We start from the raw sequence: 13,807 nt of genomic DNA on the forward strand, positions 1-13,807 counted from the left end.
TGCTGTTTTGACTCAAGCTGCAGCCCGTCAGGTGATTCAGTACGGGGTTGATACAGCTGACTCTGTTGCTAGGGTGATGGGCTCATCGGTGGCAACTAGGATGCGTGTTTGGCTGAGAGGATCAGGATTCTCTCCAGATGTTCAAGCCACACTGTTGGATCTTCCCTTTGATGGCTTTTGACTCTTTGGGACCAAGGCGGACTCTGCACTACAACGTTTTAATGATAGTAGAGCTTCTGCTAGATCTTTAGGTTTGCTGTCCCAGCCTAGGGGTTTCTTGGGACCTCTTTTGACCACATATGGTACTGCACACTGCAACATAGGTAGGTAAAAAACAACGGCATTTATAATGCTATTAACTCCAACTCTAACAAATGCGAGCCCTATTGCATTTTGAATGCTTGTTAATTTATTTGGCAGGTCTGTGTGCCTCAGCCACCGAGATTAGAGATCACAGCCCAAACTGAATCCAAAGGGCTTAAAGTACAGTGCAGTTGTGGAGGCCTAATGCTGTCTTCCAATATTTCGCCTCAAGTGACAGACTCAGATTGTGGCTGGGTGGCAGGAGGTGGCTAACAGTACCATTTTACATTTGTAGGCTATGATTAACAAGATAGTAGAAGCATCTTTGTATGTGTTATTAAACTTGGCAGGTGCGCTCATTGTGGATAACGTGTTTAAAGAGCTCATTACCAGGTGTGTCAATTAAGAGAGATTATCTGTGAATTACATTCCAAAATATTTATATATATATTTAAACAGCAAGTTACCGCCTTCTGATAATGTGTCATGACAATGGAGCACTACTCTGAATAAACACTAGCCCTAGGGTCTTGGCTACATTAACACTTGGTTAATTTCGTAATAAGTACCCAATCACGCTGCAGCTGTAATCCTTTCTTAATTATATACAAAATACCAAAGTCCCCAGCATATTACAAAACAATGATATGAGACTCCAAGACTTCTGGGGGGCACCCCTGGCATATAACTAAGGATCCTGCAGCCTTTGACTGACTGGGTGGATATCCCAACCCTTTGGTGATCTCTTCAGCAGACCTCACTCAGCCCTGATGTGCGTATGTATGTTTGGAGCTGGCCCTTGTGGTGGTGGTGACAACAATGCCAAGGACATGCTTCGAGGGGGCACTGATGACAAGGGATACAGATAGAAGCAATGCCCCTAATCATGACGCAATGAATCTCTTTCATTCTGAGGAGAGATGGTGCTTGTAGAGGAGATCCCTGCCAATGCAGCATCATCACCACCGCATGAAGCTTGTACCACAGCTCTGGTAAAATGCACCCCCTTTCCGACTGCCCCCCTCAGAAAAAAAAGATCTATTCTCAAGCGAACATGACCTACATCTCTGTGCTGCTAAAAGAGTTTTGTCAAAATATTCCTTTTAGGGTCACGTTTTTCTCTTACTCCAACAATAGACGTATAGTACTCTACAGAATCGCGTGGAGTAAAAAGGACATTTGGAAAAACAACTTAGTTTTAGCCACAGTCTCAACTACAATCTTAGTCTCGGCGTCTTTGGAACGTATTATTTAGAAACCAAAGATGTGCTTCCCTTACTTTAAAACAGATACCACAGGCAATACTTAGCCACGCCTCAAGAGAGCCCTCGCTTCACTGTTACAGTTTACGCTTAAGCAGTTCTTGCACGAGTCACTACAGTGGCTTATTAAAATGCACTCATTAAAGTAAATGTTTCCTCGCATACAGTTTCATTCTAAGTGTATAGCGACACAAGAAATGTGTTTGTTTTTTAATCACTATGTAAAATGGGGAAAAATAAAAAAAATACCTTTGCAATCCTTTTTTAGTGACAAAATGAAAGATTTAACCCGTTCCGTGCTCATGACGGATGGGGGGGGGGGTTTGGGAGCGCCGCCGTGCTCGTGACGGAACCACTCCGTCATGAGTCACGGGCGAGCTGTGCTCATGACGGAGTGGTTCCGTCATGCTGCGGCCGTTGGCGGCCGCTCCGCCCACGCGGCACTAATTCCCCGCCTGTGCGGGCGATTAGCGCAGTGGGCGGAGTCGTGACGGAACCACTCCGCCATGAGCACAGCTCGCCCGTGACTCATGACGGAGTGGTTCCGTCACGAGCACGGCGGCGCCGCAGTGCTCCCAAACCCCCCCCCCCCAGCGCCGCGGCGGAATTCCTGCCGCGGCGAAGGGGTTAAAGGAGCAGCGAAACTAAATATTCCACTCCCTACTTTCACCTTGCCTGCATAAATAAACCAACACCCCACACAACCTGCCAGAGAAGCTCCCCCCACACTGGTGGCCAGCTGGAGCACCTTCAGCATTTCAAAGACTAACTCGAATGTGAGCACTGATCATGGATCTCACGTGTGTTGGACATCGAATCAACTCAGAGTTGGGCTCCATTGAGTTACACGCTTCACCGAATGGAAATCTCAACAGCTGCTGACCAAGAACCGTGCGAGGGCCAAGTACTGATTTGAATCTTATGCGTAGGGTGTCAAGCACTTATTAACAACACTCTTCACAAGACCCAAAAGGGGATCAATAAATGGCACTCAAATGGTTCAATACGTCTGTTGTCCTTTGGGACATTTTTAACAAAGAGGGATGGTCAATACTCTTGGATTCTTGAGCTTCCAAGTGCATCTTTGGCACTGGAGCTCAGTCAGTGAGCTATCTCCCAGCAGAGCCACCCGAATGCAATCTTCCTACTAGGCTTACTAATCAAATGAAATTTGGAGCGCAAACAATGCTTCCCATTTACAAATGCATTCCCCCATATGTTTTTCTCTTGGTTTTCCAATTTGCTCCTACTGTGCACATTTTAGTTATTGATCCATGAGAAGTACAAGAAAATACATATTAATTATTATTAATTTAAGGAGAGAGGGTTCTGATGTAAACATGGAGTCCAGTGCGAGGACAAAAGTAGGCGCAAAACAACGTGAAGTATAAATGACCTAGACCTAGGATGAAGACAACTAAAAAGTCTCATTAGTAAAGTTAAAAAATGTCAGTTCAGTACCAGCATTTATTTCACGCACTCACACAACCAGTCCTCTGGCTCACCGATATGCACATAACATCAAATCACTGACCTATGGTCACCTATTAGAATCTTACTACTTTAGTATGGGATGTAATAACACAATAAGAACACCTTCTTTGAAGAGATTGGATGCATTTTCAGACATACTGTAAGTGACTCTTGTTCGTTTCACTTTTTAGCTCAGGATTCCTCAATTAAACAAAGTATTAGTTAGGCAGTGCAACCAAAAGCAAGGATTAGTAACTCTGGAATGGATGCTCGGCTGGGAATGTTGAGACTTATGCTCGTACTCAACTTGTAGAGGCTTGTACAATGGAGCCCAGAGACTCCATGATCATTCATAGGGAGTCCTAATGATTAAACATCAGTACCAACACAATAAAGGGGGGTTGGGGGGGGGGGCACGTGTTTTGCTGCAGCTTAAAATGTGCCATGCCAACTGCTGTACGTCTTACCTTGTCTGAAATCAGGGTCTGATGAAATAAGAGAGGCACTTTCACCAGAGGAACTGTAGGCATCGCTGTGAGAATGCTTGTAAATCCGCGCAGGCTCTGAAAAAGTTCCAATAAGATTTTTAAGCCTATTGCGACAAAACATCCACAAACTTTCAGACTATGGTGAAAACTTGATCTGGAGAACAGTTGTAGTCTCGATCAACAACTTATTCTATACAAACAATCAAAAGATATAATAACAATTAATATTTAGTCACTAGTAGATTTAAATTTGAAAAAAGGGAAGCAAATCAACTAATAGAATTAAAGACTTGTTGGATGAAGTGTATTCATGCCATCCAGAAATACATCATCAACTCCCTCATCAGTGCTTCTTTATATATTATTGTTTTGTAATCAGCGGCTGGTTCACCTTTTATAGCCATGTTGTTAATCTAGTTGCACGTGCCAAAAACACCATTATGTCTAGTCTCACGCACTCGCATGGCCAGACAACACAAAACTCAAAGTGCCCGTTCAAGAAACCAGGTTTCACAAATTCAGAAATATACTTGTGTGGGACTACGCCTACATTTGGAGTATATTTCCAATAATATTAGATTAAAAAAATACCAGAGTACTCCTAGAATCTATCACATTCATAGATTTACAGTGGTTCTCCAATTTACAGATTTCAAAGGAATAAAGTTTCTGGGCAATGACATTTCAACGTTTTTTTCTGTCTGAAGTAAAACATTTTCCCCTGTAGAGAAACAACATTATATTGATACCCATATTTCACAGAGGAAAAGCTCTCTCACCACCTTCGAATTAGCATTTATCTCTCCCATTCACAGGAGTAAACTTGTTCTCATTTCCAGAATGGGGAATTACCTGAACGAGGTATGTGAATAGCCACAAACTTACAGGTTTGTGGGGGTTCAAGTGCTTCTGCATGCTACCCTGTCCTCTTTTTAATATTAAATTAACGATGGTGAAAACTTGCTCTACTGACGGACTTTACACCACTACAATTTCACTTAATGGTTGTAAAATTAAACATGTTTATCTCACAGTTTCAAACTGCTTTTACAGCTCTCAGAGAGCTGTTGTCAGTGCTGCTGAGACTGGGGAGGGGGTGACCAGAGGGTGTTGGAAGTTGTGGCAGGATACTAGTTTTTTTTTTCAATACTGGAATGAGGTGGGACAGGGAGTTTCAAGGTTAGTTTGGGAGGCTGGCAGGATGGCAGGCATTGTATCTTTTGGGGTCGAGCCTATTAGACAGTACATGCTGTGTCTGTTACGAGACTTTATGTAGGTTTACCAGGAACATAAGAGGGGCTTTGAGTCCACCCACTGCTTACCATTGGTTGACTTTAATGTCTCACTCTTTTTCCTGATTATTATTTGATGGCTTTTCCATCAGTCCTCTCATGGAGTGCAGCCTCTTTATAATGTTTTTCATTGCCTGGGTCTCATACTTGTTTTAAGGGAACTACTTTTTTCTTTTTGTGTAAGATCTAAATGAGAGTGTACATATTTGCCATCTCTGTCTTGTGTGATTCCCATTCCCAAAAACGCACTCATCCATTGCTTCTTCTACCCACCATGCCCTACTCTCTCACCCGTGCTTCTCTTTCCTGCCCTCATACGCCCCCATTGCTTGCTCACTCATGTACTTTTCCCTTGCCAGCTCTACATTAATCCCTCACCTACTGCTTCTCCTCTCCACCCGCCATCCCTGGTAGTTTTCTCAACCCTTGCCCGCTTTCTCTCGCCTGTTGCTTCTCTTCCCCACCCACGTCTGTGCTGTTTCTAACAACTGCACCACACCCTCACGCCTGCTGTGTTGCTTACCTCCTCGTCGCCATGTTGTTTCCTACTCGACCTGAGCTGTTACTTCCTCTGCACACTGTTGCTCGCCCTCACCATGCTGCATTAAAAAAAAGGTTTCCCTCATTTTGTGGGCACGCAGATTGATTACACGTGCCTACAAAACTACGTGACCACCGCCATATAGCGGATTTTTAATAAACCTTTTTGCTCTTAAGTCATGCTGTACAGGACCAGGGATGCTGGCTTTGCAAAGGCTTGTTTATTTAAATAGTGAACCTGGCTGCTGGAGGGATTTTTTTTGTATTAAGGAACCAAAGTGCACTATCGAGGGTGGGAGAGAAGGCTTCAGGGGGTGTAGTCACGTTGTGCATGGCTTCCCCTTGACTCCTCTTCCCCTTACAGGGGGCCATGTGCGCGGGGGAAGAGAATTGGGGGGGCATAAATAACATAATATTGAAGATGAGTGGCTATCAACACGAACTTTTCTCGTTGCCAGATTGATGCCACTTGGGACCCTCGGTGATAAACAGCCCCGTTTTTGACCGGTATCTTTCTATAATTTAACATATTATATGTTCGACTTATGGATGAATATATGGGCTTGGGTATGTAACCAGGATTGGTAGCTTCAAGAGACATTGCTTTATTCAGCATAGTTTTAAGGGGGAAACCTTCATTCACTGAAAAAAATAATTTTATAATAATGTCTGTGAAAATGTGAAAGACAAAATAAATATGGCTTTGAATCTGACCAACCAAAACTCCATCAATGTGTCTTCTCGAAATAAAATATGGAACTAGGGTCGAATTCCACACCTTTTTGTTAAAGTTGCACATACATTCGAGAAATGTGGCTTCTGTGGTGCCTCTCAAGATGATGTGACCCCCTTCCCTCTACGGAACCAGTGCAAGGCGCAAATAAGCTCCTTCAAACTGCTAATCTTTCCTTAATTAGGGGTTCTACACTTTAGTAGATAGGATTCGATATAATGCTGATGAAAAGCTACGGGATTTTTGATAACTCTGCGTGTTCCCCTCAAAAACGTGTAGCTAGGCCCTTTTGCTGTTTTTTACTCATTTCTCTCTGGAAGTGTCTTATTTGGAACTTTGAAAATGCCCAGCTCACAACCCCTCCCTACTTCTTCCTTTAAGCTCAGGAGCAAATACCTAGCCGAACTTCCTTCCAGCCCATGAATGGGCACAAATAAAACTAAGATAAAATGTTGTGCAGGACATGGCACAGCGACGACACATTCAACGTGGCCATATTAATTGGGCTGTAACAAATAAGAACGAAAACACCCATTTCTCTACGACATGAGGACCACGGGTGAGCCTTCCTCCACACCCCTTACTCACACCTCATACACTTGCAACTCGGTGAGTAAGACACAGCCATCTGACCGATTATACGACCACAACACATCACCTGTAACACGTCATCACATGTGGAATCAAATTCTGTTATGCATTGGCTGCCTAGAAACTATAAAGAATAGTTACCAGCCAGCCGAGAGCGCTACGAAGCACTACCAATGACAGAATGGGCACTTTACAAACATATCATACACTGCCGTTGCTTGTAAACGCACACGCCAATATCATGTCCACCAAACGTCCACGGCCAATCGAACTTCTGATCTAAAAGTGAGTCGCGCGCAGTCGCGCGTGAGAGACCATAACAACAACAGTAGTTCTCTTATCTACACGCCTCGCACAGGCCTGCGGCAAGGGAGGAGAAAGAATGAGGTCACTGAAAGCACAATTTCCCACAGACATTTTTGCTTCGTATTAGACGGCTCTTTAATTAATTCAGCACAGTAACACTACGTTGTAAAATACTTATTTACCCCACCCTACAGATTGAATCCTGCCGTCAGATAGCAAACTAGTCTCCACTAAAGGCATGTCAAGTAGTTTCTATTCGTGACCCTCTATTCTGAAATGGTTCAGTCGTGGGGAGTCGGTCTAGGCACGCATGGTTTTTCCAATAGATGTTTACAGGTGGGGCAGGTAACATTTTGAACAAGCATTTGCAATGCAAAAGGCCTCGCATTTACGAGAGTTTGAGCTATTGGCTTCGTAAATGACAATGCCTATTATTTATGTGTTGTTTTTAAAACAGATAAATAGAAGGCATTGTCGTTTACAATTAACCCCTTGCCTGCTCATGACGGAACCACTCCGTCATGAGCCACGGGCGCCGTGTGCTCATGACGGAGTGGTTCCGTCATGCTGCGGCCGTTGGCGGCCGCTACGCCCACGCGGCACTGACTCCCCGCCTGTGCGGGCGAACAATGCAAGTGGGCGGAGTCGTGACGGAACCACTCCGTCATGAGCACAGCGCGCCCGTGGCTCATGACAGAGTGGTCCCGTCACGAGCATGGCGGCGCCACAAACACCCCAAACCCCCCCAGCGCCGCGGCAAAATTTGTGCCGCGGCGAAGGGGTTAAGGCTCCCTGTTTTCCGTTTTTACGGATTTTTACAGATAAATAAAGACGGAAAACAATGAGTTTTCTGTCTGTATTTATTTATAAAAGTGGATAAATACAGAAAATTGTGCTGCTTTTAAGTGACTTTCCATGCTCTCTTTTTTTATGAATTATAGCACAACAGCTGAGCAGATGGACAGTATGGGAAATTAAAAAACAGGATGAAGTTTCTTTAAATAACGGCACGTGTCAATATGCATTTGTGGTATAATGCTAGTATTTACCAGTGGATGTATTGTTATGTAATATTTGGCACCTTAAATAGCTAAAACACGACAGATATCAAAGTATGAGTGTGCGTCTATCAGTTAAATAATATGGAAATGTACAGTTTTACAACTTCATTTATACACAAAATGAATATGAATAAATACAGGGGGGGGCGTGGCTAGCGCCCGAGGGTAATGGCGGCTAATTCTTGAGTCTCAGCAGCAGTGATGACTAGCCTAACGCGGCACTCACCACTTGCAAGAGCCTCAGGATGACGGCCTGACTTCCTCTGATGAGCCGGCGTGCGAAGAGCTGCTTTTTAAAACGTTTGTGGGCATGTAAGCAGCTTTTTGATTCATCTTTCCTACGGAGCATTTCCGTGACCAGAACGCCCGCCATCTTGGATACGCGCTTCACGGAGTATTTCACCTCAGCGCGCTTGCAGCTGATTTCACCTTCTAAATTTGCCTATGGCTTCCATTTAAACGTCACAATTGATAGTGCCTAATTGTTTTGTGCGCAGTAACAATTTTATGAATACATATGCTGTTTTTGAGGGGTGCTTCAGTTATTTCCTTGCCAGAGAGGGTTTACCCAACACCTTGAGGAAACTTTATCACAATGAGTGGACAACCTCTCATCTATTAAGCAAGTGATTAATGGTAATGGTTTCCTGTTTGAAACATTTTCTGGAGCACAGGCTTTGAAGGTTGCAAGTATAAATATCTTCCACGCTGCGCTTTCCTCACATGAACTGTTGATGGTTATGCGGCTAGGCTGTCATTTGTTACTGTTTTTTGGATGAGATCTTGGGGATCTCTCCTCAGGTTACAAAATTCAGCTATTTTTGAGATGTTATTATAAGAATTACTCTGCTGTCACATAAAAATGATATGAAGGAGTGGAGGGGAAGGAAGGAGGGAGGGAAAAGATTGAAGATGTTTCACATTTTGCAGTGGTGCTCCTATGCTATATAACTGTGGGTTTGTTACCACACATATTCATTTTGTCTGCCTTTGGGTTCTTGGGATGTCGTCTTTATAAAAGAGATATTTGTATCTTTGAATTAAGAGGCATTATAGTACTTCTTCCTGACCTAGTGCATGGGCAAGCTAATTAAGGTTCTGTCACATTCATCCACCCGACCACGAAGCTTGTCAACTCGCTACAAGTCTCGCCAATACTGCACCTCAATGGAAGATTCAGTCAATACTTCACCTAAAGATACCATGGCTTCCACCATTGCGGCATCCTCTGGCAGTAATAAAGCGGCAAGTAAACGCCTGAAAAAGGACCCTCCATCTCCCCCTAAATAACCTTCGTCAGTGTCCATGGATTTGTTGTTTGTGGAAATAAGAGCTCTCCGCCCATTTGATGAAGAAACTAATTCTAAAATACAAACTTTATTTGACAGATGGTCAAGCTTGGAAGACAGAGTTACGACAGTGGAGCAGAATACTGAATCTTTATCCTCCTCTCACACTAAAATGGATGCCCTTCATTCTCAAGTGATTTTTCTCCAGAAACAAGTTGAAAATCTTGAAAATAGGAGTAGACGAAACAACCCACGCATTTATGGTTTGCTGGAGGGTTCGGAGGGATCCGACCCCATCACTTTCTTTAAGTCTTTTCTACCAAAGATCCTCAAGTTACCACAAGACACTCTTCTAAACATTCAGCGAGTCCACAGACTGGGCCCTGCCCACACAACATCTTCCTCCACCATGAATAAACCACGAGGTTGCATCATCTATTTTATAGAATACACTGACCTGCTCAAGATTTTATCAGCTGCCAAAGCTATCGATCGCATTACTTGGTCAGGTAATCCTCTGTTTTTCTCTCAGGACTACTCAAAACCCACAGCTGATAAACGCAGAGATTTTCTAGCTATGAGACCACAGCTGCCTTCTATGGGTGCAAGATACGGCCTCTTCCATCCATGTCTCTTCAAAGTGACCATCAACAATAAGACCACTACATATGAAGACAAGATAAAATTGAAGAGTTTTCTTAATTATTGTTGTACGGAGTTTATGGATACGTCCGCATGTCATAAATAAGTGGGTGCTGCACAGTGCCCAGAATGAGATGCCAAGATTTCATTCCAGAATCAAAGATAAATATTACTAAATTTATCACAGAAACTTTAAGCTAAGAAAACAAGGATATGGCACTTATGTCGGCTAACACAAGCAGCAAAGAAAGAGGACTAGAGAAAGACGACAATGTCCCCATCTACTTCTTTATGGATGTTCATTTCTTTACTTTGATCATGTTTGTTGCAACTATCACACTGGAATGATGGGTATTGTAGTTTTTACTTGGCGCTGTGAATTCCAAGAAAGTAAAGTCTAATCTGAGCCTGTGTCAAAGTCATAGAAACTTAAGGAAAGGCTATCTGACGGGGGGGCAGTGACAGGGGGGTGGCTGAAACCCTCTGAGCCCTATGGGCATTGCACGCCAGTTAAAGACCATGTGTATATTTACATACCTTTGTAAACTGATTACAGAGGCTGTTTGTTTTCTGGTTCCAGTACTCCCTGGCACCCCACTCTGCCTATTCCTTGCATTTTGATTTTACTACCTTAGTGTGAGAAAGCATTTTATGAATAGGAATATAATGTAGGGTTCCCAAAAGAAAAATGCCAGCCAGTGTTAGGGCCAGTCCTGGCTGGGAGTCTTAGTCGCGGCCCCCCCCCCCGAAGTTCGGGTCTAGTTGCACCCCATGTTGCTTCCCACGTCGAAAGTACGTTTCACTGCAAGGAAATTACAATGGTTGTATCCTTCCTGAAGATTCCATTCTCTGGCAGGTAAGAGTGAAGAGCTTTTTGTAATATTTTTTAAAGCCTCGCTCCTTTCCCCTTCACCCCACTACTAGTGAGAATGTTGGATGTTTCAAGGAGGAGCGGATTTGGCATTAAAGCCATAGGTGCTGACTTTGGTTCTGGGCACCCCGGTTCGAGTCCTGGTTTCGGCTGAACATCATGTGATCCTGGGCAAAATCACTTAATTTACCAGTGACTTACGAAAAATGAATTTGACCTTGATTAAAGTCGCTGGTGCTTGTATGACATGTTCCAATCCCTACAGCTGAGTCCACAAGCCTGTTATAACAAATATTGTGAAGTATGCCTACCATCTGTCCTCACTGCAAGACCAAATTAAAAAAAAATCTTGTGCAGCTATTTCTGATGCTTTGGAAGGAAATCTTCTTTATAAGCCAACTATGCCAACAAATTGACCTCTTGATGCTCCTAGAGAATAAAGATGTATATATCCTCTTGAATCACTTATATCACATGTGTATGATGTAAATGTCCTCTAGGCCTTCTTGGAAAACTGTGGCTGGCCTCCTACTGACATGGCAACACCTGGCCATACTCCACATAATCATGGATTTTTCAATCGTGTCAGAAAGCATGTTTTGTGGAATACCTTTTTCTGATATCTTGTTTAGGGGTAAGGATGTGGCGCAACCGCCAGAGCTGATGACTGTAGAGCTGGGAAACCAGGTTCAATTCTTGGTGTCTACTCAAAATTCTGTGTTTCTGGGCAAACCACTTAATCTCCCCGTGCTTACAAAAAATGAATGTGTGCTTGTGTAATGTAAAAGATGCTCCTGTAAGCGCTCCAATACCTTTGGGTCATGTTCGCACTATATATAACTGCAAAAAATATATTACAAAATTTTGTGTGCACTCCAGTTTCCAGGTACTGCTCAAGACTGGAAGTGGAGTACAACCAAAGGATGGCAGAAGCAAGAATCCATCCACACATTGACTGTCTCTGTGGAGAAAAACAGGCACACCCCACACCTGTGTTTTGGGAGTGTTTTTGCTAATCTATCCTACATTTTGTGTTTTATGTGAAAAATAAAGCACCAATGTAATTTTATGTGCAAGTTTTTTCTTGGAGACTTTTCATTTGAACTTTAGAATAAGCACATGCACTAAAAAAACTTCAGTTTACTAAATACTCTTAATTTATTTAATATTATTTGCCCTATATGAGCTGGGCTCTGCAGGATGGGAGCGCCATCAATGATGCAGAGTAACAGCTTCCAGAACTTTTTTGTCAGGTGGTGGTGATGGTGGGGGGGCTCGACGTATAAAATGTTTTAGATGGGGGGGCTCAGCCGACAAAAGTTTGAAGACCTCTGCCCTAAGTGCAAGACACGCTGAACTTTCAGATATTTGCTAGACATGTCTTCGCCCTCATGCGGATCTACACCACTTACTCTTTACATGTCTGATTGTTCACAATTTTTGGGGAAAGGTCTGGACTCAAATCAATTTAATTTTTGGTTCCAATCTTACTTTTTCCATTTCTCACATCTTCCTAGGAAGTTTAACCCCTATTTGGACGGAATCTAACTCTAGCACTAACATTATAGATTTGCTAATAGCAGTGGCTTTACAGCAAATACCCAAAAATTGGAAAGACTTCTCCAAATTATCATATCAAGCATGGTGGTATGCTTTGTGTTACAATCATAGATTAGACACAACTTTTGTTTATTCCATCCACATGGCAACGAAACGTTCAAACTTATGTTCACCTATCACACTGTTTATTGATGCTAGTGCCAAACGCTTCTTCTCCCTAATCCAGTGCAACAAGAGGTCTCTAAACCGCCTTGACTTTCCTCAAATTGATGTTATAGCAATTGGTTATAATATAGCTTATATTATTTGTATATGAATTATCACCTTCTTTTCTATGCACCGTTTACTTTGTATACCCTTGTCATTTTTTCTCTATTTTAGGATATATTACCATGTTTTATACATTTAATAATTTTGTCACTGAATTTTATTCCTGTATATGAAATGCATTGTTGTTTTTCATTATCCTATGTATTGCCATTTTGAATTCTCTTAATAAATTTACTTTTCAACTGAAAAAATATGGATAAATACAGATAAAATGGCCAAACAATAAATATATATAAATACAGACGGAAATGTTAAAAAAAAAAAAAAAAAATGCCATCAAACCGGGAGCCCTATTTACAATGCAGATAGCTTAAACTCTCGCAAATGCAAGACCTATTGCATTGCCAAATGCGTTTGGCGCCTGTGCTATAAAGATACATAAAAATAAAAAAAAGCATTAGGAGAGAGTGTGTCCTGCCTGCAACAGCAAGCAGGGCAAAGCTATTAGAGAAAATAGTGCTCTGAGGCTGTAATTTAAGCCTACGGAGTAACAACACACTTCACAGGGGGTGTTACCATGGGAGGTTACAAAATGAGACAAGGCGGTACTAGGGAGGGACTACTAAGCATATTGACTAATGAACAGCCACAGTTTACAGTGGACAATGACACAAGCCATTGAAAAATATGGGCGGAGAGTGGGTGGAGCTTCAAGTCCCTACCTGAATACAGCATGCCTCGCAGAGAAGCGCATGCGCTGCCTAAACTCAACCTAAAAAGAACACAAATAACTTGCAGCCAGAAAGAGACTGTAAATATCGGATTACGACATGTTTCACTATTGCCCCCTCATAGAACGTATTCCTTCAGACCCTTACGCCAAGATATAAAGAGTTAACAACACACCTGGCTGTATAAATAATGGCAAAAAGTGACCGTTACCATGAGCGCCGAAGAAACCATCATAATGGCAAGCAAAAACAGAGCGTTGGGCGTTTCAGAGCACTGTGAATGCGATCATCTGAACGGAAAAGAAACCACGGCAGCCAAGTAACCAACCTGCAATGAGACAGCCAGCTACGATCCGGCACCCATGTTGTGCGCAGAGCAACTATCATCGTAATCT

The 13,807-nt window shown here is 42.8% G+C and overlaps 1 protein-coding gene across 8 annotated transcripts in view; it reads right to left on the minus strand.

Moving 5' to 3' along the window:
- Window positions 1-13,807, minus strand: part of PTPN13 (protein tyrosine phosphatase non-receptor type 13) — an 830,096-nt gene that overhangs the window by 477,086 nt on the left and 339,203 nt on the right. For all 8 annotated transcript variants that reach the window (XM_085636547.1, XM_085636545.1, XM_085636546.1 and 5 more), the window contains one exon: window positions 3,506-3,601. In XM_085636547.1, the coding sequence (XP_085492673.1) occupies window positions 3,506-3,601 (96 nt within the window). The remainder of the gene's footprint in view (window positions 1-3,505; window positions 3,602-13,807) is intronic.

Source organism: Triturus cristatus, chromosome 2_1 (genome assembly GCF_964204655.1).
Source record: "Triturus cristatus chromosome 2_1, aTriCri1.1, whole genome shotgun sequence".
Lineage (NCBI taxonomy): Eukaryota > Metazoa > Chordata > Amphibia > Caudata > Salamandridae > Triturus > Triturus cristatus.